General features: G+C 45.9%; 1 protein-coding gene across 13 annotated transcripts in view; it reads left to right on the top strand.

The window, feature by feature from the left end:
- CCDC60 (coiled-coil domain containing 60) overlaps nucleotides 1–10,969 on the top strand; it is a 176,797-nt gene extending 165,828 nt beyond the window's left edge. For 10 of the 13 annotated variants that reach the window (XM_070769568.1, XM_019977988.2, XM_070769569.1 and 7 more), the window contains 2 exons: nucleotides 693–882; nucleotides 4,180–4,574. In XM_070769568.1, coding sequence (XP_070625669.1) covers nucleotides 693–882; nucleotides 4,180–4,281 — 292 coding nt within the window. In that variant the 3' untranslated portion in view covers nucleotides 4,282–4,574. Of the gene's footprint in view, nucleotides 1–692; nucleotides 883–4,179; nucleotides 4,575–6,517 lie in introns of those variants that run through there. The other 3 variants (XR_002182672.2, XR_011561176.1, XR_002182671.2) reach the window with 3 other exon arrangements.
- Nucleotides 10,970–12,182: the final 1,213 nt, after the last annotated feature.

Genomic DNA, 12,182 nt, shown 5'->3' with positions numbered 1-12,182 from the left:
AACACCAAAATCATGGCCCCTGATTGTTCATTTTCAGGAACATGGAAAATACACATACACAGACACATGTCCTCAGCAGCTGGTGTGTGAGAACCTCTTGCATCCTAGAAGGTATCCCACAAGTGTGTCCATGTCCTCCTTGGCTCAATTAACTCTCGAAGAGTAGCTTCAGAACCCCAGTATTTTTCCTTCCTTATAACTTTAAACATTGTCCGCTTGGCAGAAGAATCATCAATGCCTGTCTTTAAAACATGCCCTTAATTTTCGTTGCCGTTGTTGTTTAGTTTCTAAGACATATCTGACTCTTTTTGACCCCATGGACTGTAACCTACTGGGCTCCTCTGTCCATGGGATTTCCCAGGCAAGAATACTGGAGTGGGTTGCATTCCCTTCTCCAGGGGATCTTCCCATCCCAGGGACTGAATCTGTGTCTCCTGCATTACAGGTGGATTCTTACTGCTGAGCCACTGTACAAATCATGACTCTGGTTTTTACTATCCCTAAAAACAAATACTTGCCTGATCTGTGGACACTTTACATTGAGTAGGGAGGAAAGTTCCCCAGATGAAGACTGTTGCTACCTTGGAGACATCCCAGGAGTGGTGGAGAGAGAGAGTGGAGATGAGGTCCTTTGGGTGCCCAGACCATCTGCCAGCAGTTTCCTAACTGATTCTCTCCCCTTGGAATTGAAGGTACTTTGACCTGCTGTCCAAACTCCCTGAGGATCTGAAGAATTTCCGCCCTGCAAGGAAGATCCTGGCAAAACTGCAGAAGTTTGGGGAAAACCTGGACCTGAGGATCCGACCCCATGTCCTCCTAAAGGTGCTCCAGGAGCTGAGAGCCTGGGAACTGTGCTCCCCAGACATTGCAGTGGCCATTGAGGTGACGAGCACTTCCTTTCCCTCATAACACCCCAGACACACTCATTCTGGCCTCTCAACATCCAGGCACTGTTGAAGTTTTTCAGTTCAGTTCAGTCGTTCATGTCCAACTCTTCATGACCCCATGAATCACAGCACACCAGGCCTCCCTACCACCACCAACTCCCGGAGTTTACTCAAATTCATGTCCATCGAGTCGGTGATGCCATCCAGCCATCTCATCCTCCGTCGTCCCCTTCTCCTCCTGCCCCCAATCCCTCCCAGCATCAGGGTCTTTTCCAATGAGTCAACTCTTCGCATGAGGTGGCCAAAGTATTGGAGTTTCAGCTTTAGCATCAGTCCTTCCAAAGAACACCCAGGACTGATCTCCTTTAGAATGGTTGGATCTCCTTGCAGTCCAAGGGACTCTCAAGAGCCTTCTCCAACACACAGTTCAAAAGCATCAATTCTTCGGTGCTCAGCTTTCTTCACAGTACAACTCTCACATCCATACATGACCACTGGAAAAACCATAGCCTTGACTAGACGGACCTTTGTTGGTAAAGTAATGTCTCTGCTTTTCAATATGCTATCTAGGTTGGTCATAACTTTCCCTCCAAGGAGTAAGCGTCTTTTAATTTCGTGGCTGCAGTCACCACCTGCAGTGATTTTGGAGCCCCCAAAAATAAAGTCTGACACTGTTTCCACTGTTTCCCCATCTATTTCCCATGAAGTGATGGGACCAGATGCCATGATCTTCGTTTTCTGAATGTTGAGCTGTAAGCCAACTTTTTCACTCTCCTGTTTCACTTTCATCAAGAGGCTTTTGAGTTCCTCTTCACTTTCTTCCATAAGGGTGGTGTCATCTGCATACCTGAGGTTATTGATATTTCTCCTGGCAATCTTGATTCCAGCTTGTGCTTCTTCCAGCCCAGCATTTCTCATGATGTACTCTGCATATAAGTTAAATAAGCAGGGTGACAATATACAGCCTTGACGTACTCCTTTTCCTATTTGGAACCAGTCTGTTGTTCCATGTCCAGTTCTAACTGTTGGTTCCTGACCTGCATATAGGTTTCTCAAGAGGCAGGTCAGGTGGTCTGGTATTCCCATCTCTTTCAGAATTTTCCACAGTTTATCGTAATCCACACAGTCAAAGGCTTTGGCATAGTCAGTAAAGCGGAAATAGATGTTTTTCTGGAACTCTCTGGCTTTTTCGATGATCCAGCAGATGTTGGCAATTTGATCTCTGGTTCTTCTGCCTTTTCTAAAACCAGCTTGAACATCTGGAAGTTCACAGTTCATGTATTGCTGAAGCCTGGCTTGGAGAATTTTGAGCATTACTTTACTAGCGTGTGAGATGGGTGCAGTTGTGCGGTAGGCATTGCCTTTCTTTGGGATTGGAATGAAAACTGACCTTTTCCAGTCCTGTGGCCACTGCTGAAGTTTCTTAAAAGGCATAAAAGCCTTCATGGAACTCATCATCCAATAGAAGAGGCATTGTCCTGTGACCTTGATTGTTCAGTTCCAGGGGACATTATATTGTATGTAGATGATGCCCCCCGGGAAACTTGGAGTCTTTGGAGAAACATAAATGAATGGACATGTGAGTGCAATAACTGACAGTCATAGTGAGCAGCACCCTGAATCTTGCAACTAAAATCGTGGCCTGTGGACCTCACATGGGTGCGTGTCAGAAACGCAGCATCCCAGGCTCTGAACTGTATCTGACCAGCTCAGCGTCTGTGTTTCAGTGAGATGCCAGGTGACTGATACACACAATAAAGTTTGAGGAGCCCTGACTTAATGTAAATGTAGAAGAGGCTTCTCTGAATGAGAGCCCCCTGAGGGCGATGACTTTTAAGCTGAGATCTGAAAAGGCAGCAAGCTGAAGAGAAAGGGAATGAGCAGGTGCCCAGGCCCCGGAGGACAGAACTTGAGCTGCTAGAGGGATTCAGTGGCAGTCAATGTCTCTGGAAGGAAGAGAGCAGGAAGGTGCACAGTTCCCAGGGGACCAGAAAGGTCAGCATGTGCAGATCTCCGAAGGTCAAGTTAAGGATTTGGGTCTTTATCTGAAGGGTGCTGAGGAGCCTCACAAGGGTCTGCAGTAGCAGCCTACCTTCCCCGCCTCCCCTAGAAATTCCTGGTGCCCTATTCCCTTAGGGAAAAAGTGTAAGTAGATGGGGGGCGGAGGAAGGGCCCCCCAACTAAGGTATTAACAGATGTCTGTGGAGTCACTTCCTTAATTTTATGTGATGGCAAATGTACATTTTAATAGGGTTTTCAGTGTCTCAAGACAAAGAAGTGACTCGAATGGTGGCTTTCTTGGGCCTCTCAGTGTTTCCATGATGGTCTGGCCCTTCCACAGGCTGACCCGGCTTGTGTATGTGGGCACATGGTCAGGAGTTGGGGGAGGGAGAAATACCCTGTGGACAAGCTCAAATGTCCAGAGTCCGCTTCCCACATCTTGTGAAGCTCTTTCATGGGAGAATCTGGCAGGCTAGCCTGAAACTAAGTCTCTAGGGCATCTTTCCAGTTGTGGGGTGTGCATTCCACCTGCCACTTAGAGAAAGATTGAAGGCAGGAGAAGGCGACAACAGAGGACGAGATTGTTGGATGGCATCACCGACTCAATGGACATGAGTTTGAGCAAACTCCAGGAGATGGTGAAGGACAGGGAAGCCTGACCTGCTGCAGTCCATGGGGTTGCAAAGAGTGGGACACGACTCAGTGACAGCTTATGGAAAAGGCCGTTTCTGAGTGGGTGAAAGGAGGGGACTATGGATGTGGATGCTCCCTTCTCTGGGCTGAGTTTTATTAGCCCTAGCTCATAAAAGTTAGCATGCTCTTCTCCCAGTAGAACATCACAGAACTTCTGTTAACCTGTATGTGGGGAGTCTTTTAACCTAAAATTTATGTGAAACTCTGTGCTTTGTGTCTTAACCCTTTCCTGGAAGCAAGCCTGTGGCTGTCTTCAATTCTCAAGGGAGTCTGTGAACCCAAAAATGTTTATGGACAAATGACTTTTTTAAAAGATATTCTGCAGTAGAAAAGAGAAAAAGATGCAGACAGCTGGATTTTTCTGCTCTTTCTAGATTTCTTTGGGTCAGTACTGACAAAAAGGGACTTAAAATTAGCCTGCTGAACTAGGAAACTGGAAAGAGGCCCTTTTCTTGATTATGAATGCCTGAGGGGTTGGAGGTATCCTGGGCCCACCAGCCTCAATCATAAATCTTCTGGGATCTTCTTGGGGAGGGTAGGGGGCACGGAGTCTAGCTTTCAGACCAAATCTGAGGCTGTCATATGTCTGCCCCCTTAGTTTGTGCGAGAACACATCATCCATATGCCTCAAAAGGATTACATCAGCTGGCTGCAGAGCCGGATCAACATCCCCATCCGGTCCCAGAGTGCCCAGACATAGTGGGCCTGGGTCGACCAGTGACCCCAGTGGAGGAGGGCTGTCTACACCGTGTGCCTGCTCTCATGGAGACTCATTATCATCTGGTAGGATCATCTGGAGACCAGATTCTGAAAACATTCTAGGGGGAGCTGCTCCCAGGTGGAAGCCCCCTTCTCCCGCACACACCAGCCTCAGGCTCCCAGGCTCTGGTGCTCATTGGTCCAGCCTGACTACCTACACCCTCTCCAGGATCCTTCCCTCTTAGCCTTCTCCTCAAATTCTGGATAATAAAATTGAGTTGAATGTTTGCTGTCCGGCTGGGGAAAAGTTGGAGGTGTGGAATCTGGGCGTGGTATTGAAATCCTAATAGTAACATACAGTTACCATTTATGAATATGCACCAGGCCCAGTGCTGGGTGATGTTCTTGCCTAATAATCTCACAACTACAGTTAAGTAGGTGCTGATGTTATGCCCATTTCATACCATTAGAGCTAGAGTGTAGTTTTCAACTTTATGTATACTGTCCTAGATAGAGATGAGTGCGTGGGTTGGTGGGTGAATGGATGGAGCACTTCCCAACAAGGCAAGTGATGTGCAAGAAAATCTCATCCTTAAGAGTCCTTGTAATATCTTGTGTTGGGTTTGGTTGTACAAGGAAGCTTAATTTCCAGTCATCTCAAAATTGTGTGGGTTTATTGCCATTTAACCTCTTTTCTCATCTTCGTCTTCTTTTCCCATCTCGGTCTTCTTTCCCCCTACATCTTACTAAGTTACAGGACCTGTAGTCATTTTAACTGTCTCACTGACAGCCAAACTGAATGAACAATTAAACAACTGGACTTGATTATTGGAATGCTCATATAGGCTGGACCCCAGCGTCTCCCCATGATCCAGAAGGGGTGGAAAGAAGAGAGTTGAACTATTTTTCTGTCTACGCAGCATCTCACCTATTCCATTATTTACTCTTTTTAGTCAATGAATATTTATCAAGAACTGAATATGCATCAACCAACCAAGTTCTAGGTTCTAAGGGTAGAGCAATGACCAAAGCAGACAAAGTCCCTGATCTCAGATAATTTACCTAGAGACACAGGTCAGCAAAGGGCGATGGAGAGGGCAGAGGGACTACATGATATCCACGGTGGTACTCTTTGTTTAGTGTGATGTCGTGACAAGCCACTGGGGTGTAGAGGTGAGATGCACTCTATAAGGAGGCTGCTCAGTTAGGAGATTCTAAACTCTGTGTGTTCAGTCACTCAGTCGTGTCCAACTCTTGTGGCCCTGTAGAATGTAGCCCGCCAGGCTCCTCTGTCCTTAGGATTCTCCAGGCAAGAAGTACTGGAGTAGGTAGCCATTCCCTTCTCTAGGGGATCTTCCTGACCCAGGGACTGAACCTGGGTCTCCTGCATTGCAGGCAGATTCTTTACCATCTGAGCCACCAGGAAAGCCCCTAAACTTTTCTGTATTAAATCAGGATTGGGGTGAGGGAGAGTGGAGAAGAAAGAAGGAGGGCAAAGGCCAAGAGGCAAAAAGAAACTCAATGTCATCTGAAATAACATATGTCTGGCTGGACTGTAAGGTCAGGTTGGTAGTGAGCACAGGGAAGGAGAGGAGACAGAGGCCAGGGAGGGAGGTAGAAACCAGAGTTTTGAATCCCAGGGACGGGGGAGCCTGGTGGGCTGCCGTCTCTGAGGTCGCACAGAGTTGGACACGACTGAAGCGACTTAGCAGCAGCAGCAGACCATGTTAATTTTCCCTGGTGGCTCAGACAATCAAGAATCTACCTGCAGCACAGGAGATCCAGGTTCGATCCCCAGGTCAGGAAGATCCCCTGGGAAAGGGAATGGCAACCCACTCCAGTATTCTTGCCTGGAGAATCTCAAGAACAGAAACAGGCTACAAGCCACAGAGTCTCAAAGAGTCAGACACAGCTGAGTGACTGTTTTCTTTCTTTCAGGCCATGTTAAGAAGTTTAGGCCAACTTACTGGCCATGGGGAGCCAGGGAAGGATTTTCAGCAGGGGAATAATCATACTTCCATTCAGGAAAAAAAAAAAAATAACCACTGTGTGAGTGCAAGGCAGGGAACAGGGTGCTAAGATACGGCTGCCGTAGCAGTGATTATAGGGAGCACATGACACTGGGGCCAGGGAGATCCATTAAAAGGATATTTAAAGGTGGAATCAGCAGAAGTCGGTTTGGTGTATTACAAGTGGACAGAAGACACAAACATCGGGAATCATGTCCGATTTTCCAGCTCAGACCACTGGGTGGAAGTTGGTACCTTTAATGTAGCAGAAGGAAAGGAAGAAAAGAACATTCAGAATGAGAAGGTAAGGAGTTCTATTTTGTGCATACTGAGCGGGAGGTGCTTGTGGGGCAGTCAAGTGGGGGGGATTTAAAACTCAGGAGAGTGGGTGGCAGTGGAGACAGACATAGGACCTCAGCATCCTATGGGTCATGACAGTTAAAGCAGGAAGTGGGAGGAGAGGGCAGAAGAGGAGAGTGGAGAGAGGGTCTTGAGGACTGGGTTTGCAAAAAGCTTCAAGCAGCCATTCACAACCTAGCACTGACAGAGGGACCGCTTCCTTCCAGACACTGTGCAAAATGCTTGCTGTGTGTTATCTCATTTCTTCATCATCATCCTGCAAGGCAGGGCTGCCCTGCCTTCCAGATGGTGAAACGGAGTCTCCAAAAGGTGTTTTGTGCCCATGTTCCGCTAACTCTGCATTCCCTCCCTTTTGCTGCTGCCCTCTGACCCTGCCGCCCAGCCCTGATCATATGAGACCAGAAGGTCACTAAAGTTACTTTGCTTTTGGAACCATGCCCCCAGGAGTAGCTCTAGTGATGGAACTTCCTAGCATCCCGTTAACTTACTTTTACTCTGTGTTCCACAGTTTGCATCCTACTTGACGGTCACAGCATACCATACCAATGTGATCATTGTTATAATCCCCATTTCACAAGTAAGGATGCTGGCACTTGAGGTCATTTGCCAACAGTCACATAGCCGGTAAGTGGCAGAGCCAAGTCTAGAACGTGTCTGTCTGTCTATCTTAGGCAGGGGAGACACAGTTGAGACTTACTCCACCACACTCCACCCTTCTACTCATCACTTCCCCAGCCTATTTCTCAGAGCTGTAGCTCCATCTAGTGGTGTGTATTAGTATTATCCTTCCATTTTGCTCTCCAGGAAAGTATTTAAAACCTGCCAAAAAGGAACTGGGCAGGCATTAACAGCTTCACTTCAGTTCAGTCGCTCAGTTATGTACAACTCTTTGCGACCCCATGAATTGCAGAACGCCAGGCCTCCCTGTCCATCACCAACTCCCAGAGTTCACTTAAACTCACGTCCATCAAGTCGGTGATGCCATCCAGCCATCTCATCGTGTCGTCCCCTTCTCCTCCTGCCCCCAGTCCCTCCCAGCATCAGGGTCTTTTCCAATGAGTCAATTCTTCGCATGAGGTGGCCAAAGTACTGGAGTTTCAGCTTTAGCATCATTCCTTCTGAAGAACACCCAGGACCGATCTCCTTTAGAATGGACTGATTGGATCTCCTTGCAGTCCAAGGGACTCTCAAGAGTCTTCTCCATCACCACAGTTCAAAAGCATCAATTCTTTGGTGCTCAGCTTTCTTCACAGTCCAACTCTCACATCCATACATGACCACTGGAAAAACCATAGCCTTGACTAGACGGACTTTTGTTGGCAAAGTAATGTCTCTGCTTTTCAAAATGCTATCTAGGTTGGTCATAACTTTCCCTCCAAGGAGAAAGCGTCTTTTAATTCCGTGGCTGCAGTCACCATCTGCAGTGATTTTGGAGCCCAAAAAAATAAAGTCTGACACTGTTTCCATTGTTTCCCCATCTATTTCCCATGAAGTGATGGGACCAGATGCCATGATCTTCGTTTTCTGAATGTTGAGCTGTAAGCCAACTTTTTCACTCTCCTCTTTCACTTTCATCAAGAGGCTCTTTAGTTCTTCTTCACCTTCTGCCATAAGGGTGGTGTCATCTGCATATCTGAGGTTATTGATATTCCTCCCGGCAATCTTGATTCCAGCTTGTGCTTCTTCCAGCCCAGCATTTCTCATGATGTACTCTGCATATAAGTTAAATAAGCAGGGTGACAATATACAGCCTTGACGTACTCCTTTTCCTATTTGGAACCAGTCTGTTGTTCCATGTCCAGTTCTAACTGTTGGTTCCTGACCTGCATATAGGTTTCTCTTCAAGAAAATTAGAGATAACAAGGGAACATTTCATGCAAAGATGGGCTCGATAAAGGACAGAAATGGTATGGACCTAACAGAAGCAGAAGATATTAAGCAGAGGTGGCAAGAATACACAGAAGAACTGTACAAAAAAGATCTTCACGACCAAGATCATCACAATGGTGTGATCACTCACCTGGAGCCAGACATCCTGGAATGTGAAGTCAAGTGGGCCTTAGAAAGCATCACTATGAATAAAGCTAGTGGAGGTGATGGAATTCCAGTTGAGCTCCTTCAAATCCTGAAAGATGATGCTGTGAAAGTCCTGCACTCAATATGCCAGCAAATTTGGAAAACTCAGCAGTGGCCACAAGACTGGAAAAGGTCAGTTTTCATTCCAGTCCCAAAGAAAGGCAATGCCAAAGAATGCTCAAACTACCGCACAATTGCACTCATCTCACACGCTAGTAAAGTAATGCTCAAAATTCTCCAAGCCAGGCTTCAGCAATATGTGAACCATGAACTTCCTGATGTTCAAGCTGGTTTTAGAAAAGGCAGAGGAACCAGAGATCAAATTGCCAACATCCGCTGGATCATGGAAAAAGCAAGAGAGTTCCAGAAAAACATCTATTTCTGCTTTATTGACTATGCCAAAGCCTTTGACTGTGTGGATCACAATAAACTGTGGGAAATTAGCAGCTTAGGCAAGGAGTATTTACTCAAAGGAAGATCTTTTACAACTAAAGTAGACTAGGGACTAGAAGGAGGCAATACATCACCCCCCAGCTCCCAAGCTCAAAGAAGAACCTTGGGGAGAAGTATTTTTGCCATAAGCATTTCATCAGAACCATAATTGAGTACCTACTATATGCCAAGCCCATGTCAAGCAGTGCCCTGTCCCACAGCTCTGACTGAGCCACCTGCATGGTTATCTTGAGAGTATTTAAAACCTCATGTGCCCTGGAAAGGCTTTTTCTATAAAGGAACAGGAGCAGATATAGCAAATATGTGCTGCATATTCTTTTTATGTACATGGCCATTTAAAAATGTAGAAACCTGAGATTGCAGGTCATATAAAAATAGACCACAGGTCATATTTGGAGCATGGACCAGAGTAGAACAGAGGGATGGACATGTAAGGTAATCCGATAAAAGTCAACCTCTGATCTTGTGTTGGAACTGGTGAGAGCAAAGAGCTTTCTGCTGGAATTAATGACAATAAGGATAAAATAAGTCTACAGCTTCCAAGAGCCACCACACAGACACTGCCAACCAGGAGAGGAAAATGAAGTTGAGAAATGGAGTAAGAGAGGTCTCAAATCTCGGTTACACCGTGAGGGTACCTGGATCAAGTCGGACCTTTGAACTGTTTAGTTATGTGGACAAAGCCTGCTTAATAAGCCAGATTTGGGTTGGTCTCCTTCACTTGCAACAAAAGGATTCCTAATTAGAGAAGAGGGATCCATGTGTAAGTGTGGCTAAATTCCAGACAGCCCCTAGGAAGGGTCCTTCCTTTCACAGGGCTAGTGGCACAGTAGTGGGAGAGACTGTCTTCAGATACATTGTGCAGGTAAAGCAAAGAGAAAAATCGGAGTTAAAGCCACAGCATCAATCAAGAGACAGAGGAAAGGCTAGGAACACAGATGTTTTATCACTCAGCTTTGCAGCAGCTTTGAAAATGTCCATTTTGCTTTAAAAGAGTATAAAATACATCTAAGGTGGGGGTCATTATCAGAGCCAACCTTCCTGTATGTGATAGAACGTGCTGGATAGGTGACATCCCAGCTCCATGGTCTCCAAAGTGGGAGGTGAGGAGGTAGAAGGGGTGGCCCTGTCAACAAGGATCCATTAGGGAAAAGATGATATTGGAATTTACAGTTATCTTAACTAAACTAGTAATTTAGATGTGGCTGGACTCCGGAACCTTCACTCACACTATACTGAGAATGGTCCCATGCATCTGGTATCAGTTAAGCCAGGAAACCCAAGAGGAGAGGAGAGAATTCCACAATATAAAATGGTTAATCATGGCATCATTGTCTTCTCACCCTCAGTCTTCCAATAAACTATGATAGTTCTTTTTTTTTCTATTTTTAATTGTTTTTTTTAATTACAGTTAACATATAACATTGTATTGGTTTTAGGTATACAGCATAATGACATATGTATGTAAATTGTGAAAGGATTGCCAAGGCTAGATATTATCCATCATCAACTCACACAATTATTTTTTTTTCTTGTGATGAGAATTTCTAAGGTCTACACTCTTAGCCACTTTGTCCAATATGGTAGCCATTACTTGCTTGTAGCTACTGAGCACATGATATGTGACAGGTGCAAACTGAGCTGTGATATAACTGAAAATATACACGGGACTTTGAACACTTAGTATGAAAAATGTGGGATATCTCATTAACATTTTTTTAACATTGATTGTATGTCAGAATGATAATATCTGGGGTATATTGGGTTAAATAAAATGTTGTATTAATTTCACTTGTCTTACCTTTTTAATGTGACCCATGCTGCTGCTAAGTTGCTGCTAAGTCACTTCAGTCGTGTCTGACTCTGTGCGACCCCATAGACGGCAGCCCACCAGGCTCCCCCGTCCCTGGGATTCTCCAGGCAAGAACACTGGAGTGGGTTGCCATTTCCTTCTCCAATGCATGAAAGTGAAAAGTGAAAGTGAAGTCGCTCAATCGTGTCTGACTCTTAGCGACCCCATGGACTGCAGCCTACCAGGCTCTTCTGCCCATGGTATTTTCCAGGCAAGAGTACTGGAGTGGGATGCCATTGCCTTCTCCATGAGACTGAAGGTGAGAAGACCAATGAGGAGAAACCGGGAGAGGATGAGGCATCCCCAAGCTGTGGGGTGGGGAGAGAGTGTGAAAGGAGAAACTCAGGCTTCTGTTGCAGGATGAAGCGTAGTGATGGAGTTGCAGTGCTTTACTCTAGAATTAAAAGCCTGGGCTCTGGGACCTGGTAACCTGCTCCCAAACCTGACTCTGACACTTACCAGCTGTGTGACCTTGGGAAAGTCACTTAACCCGTCTGTTGTGCGCCAGTTGCCTCAATAGTACAGTGTGGGTAACAGTACCCACGTCATAGACTGGCTGGGAGGATTATATGAGGACCTTCACTGAATCTTGTCTTTGACTTCACATTCGAATCACCCAGGGAGTTCTTAAAACTCTTGCTGCCCACCAATTCTGATGTCATTGGTACAGGGTGTGGTCTGAGCATCAGGACCTTTAGAAATTACCCAGGTGATTCTAGTGTGCAGCAGAGTTTGTGAACCACCGAGTTAGTACACATAGAGGGCTTAAAACCCTGTCTGGCACCAACCATGATTTAGTTGCTTGCCATTGTTTTACTTTTAACGGCCTGAGTAATTCACAATATATTTATATTATGAGAACAATTGAGAGCCTACTATGTGCCACTAAATGTCCCTGCAGGAGCAGGGCATCTTCCAGGTCGATTCACAGAGCTCACAGCAAGCGATTCAACATGTCCTCCGTGGCGAGTACAGGTGCACCAGTCGGAGACCAAGGTCAGGTCTGGCGGCTCATTCAGCAGTTCCAACTTTCCAGAGCCTCGGTTGGCAAAATAATACAGCCCATTTCCCAAAACACTTAACTTCCAACAACAAGGTTTTAGTGTCTGGCAACATACAAGCAGAATGCAATTAAGCCTTGGAGCGGTGCAG

Source organism: Bos indicus, chromosome 17 (assembly GCF_029378745.1).
Source record: "Bos indicus isolate NIAB-ARS_2022 breed Sahiwal x Tharparkar chromosome 17, NIAB-ARS_B.indTharparkar_mat_pri_1.0, whole genome shotgun sequence".
Lineage (NCBI taxonomy): Eukaryota > Metazoa > Chordata > Mammalia > Artiodactyla > Bovidae > Bos > Bos indicus.
Note: the sequence above shows the minus strand (reverse complement) of the source record. Positions and strands in the feature narration are given on the sequence as shown.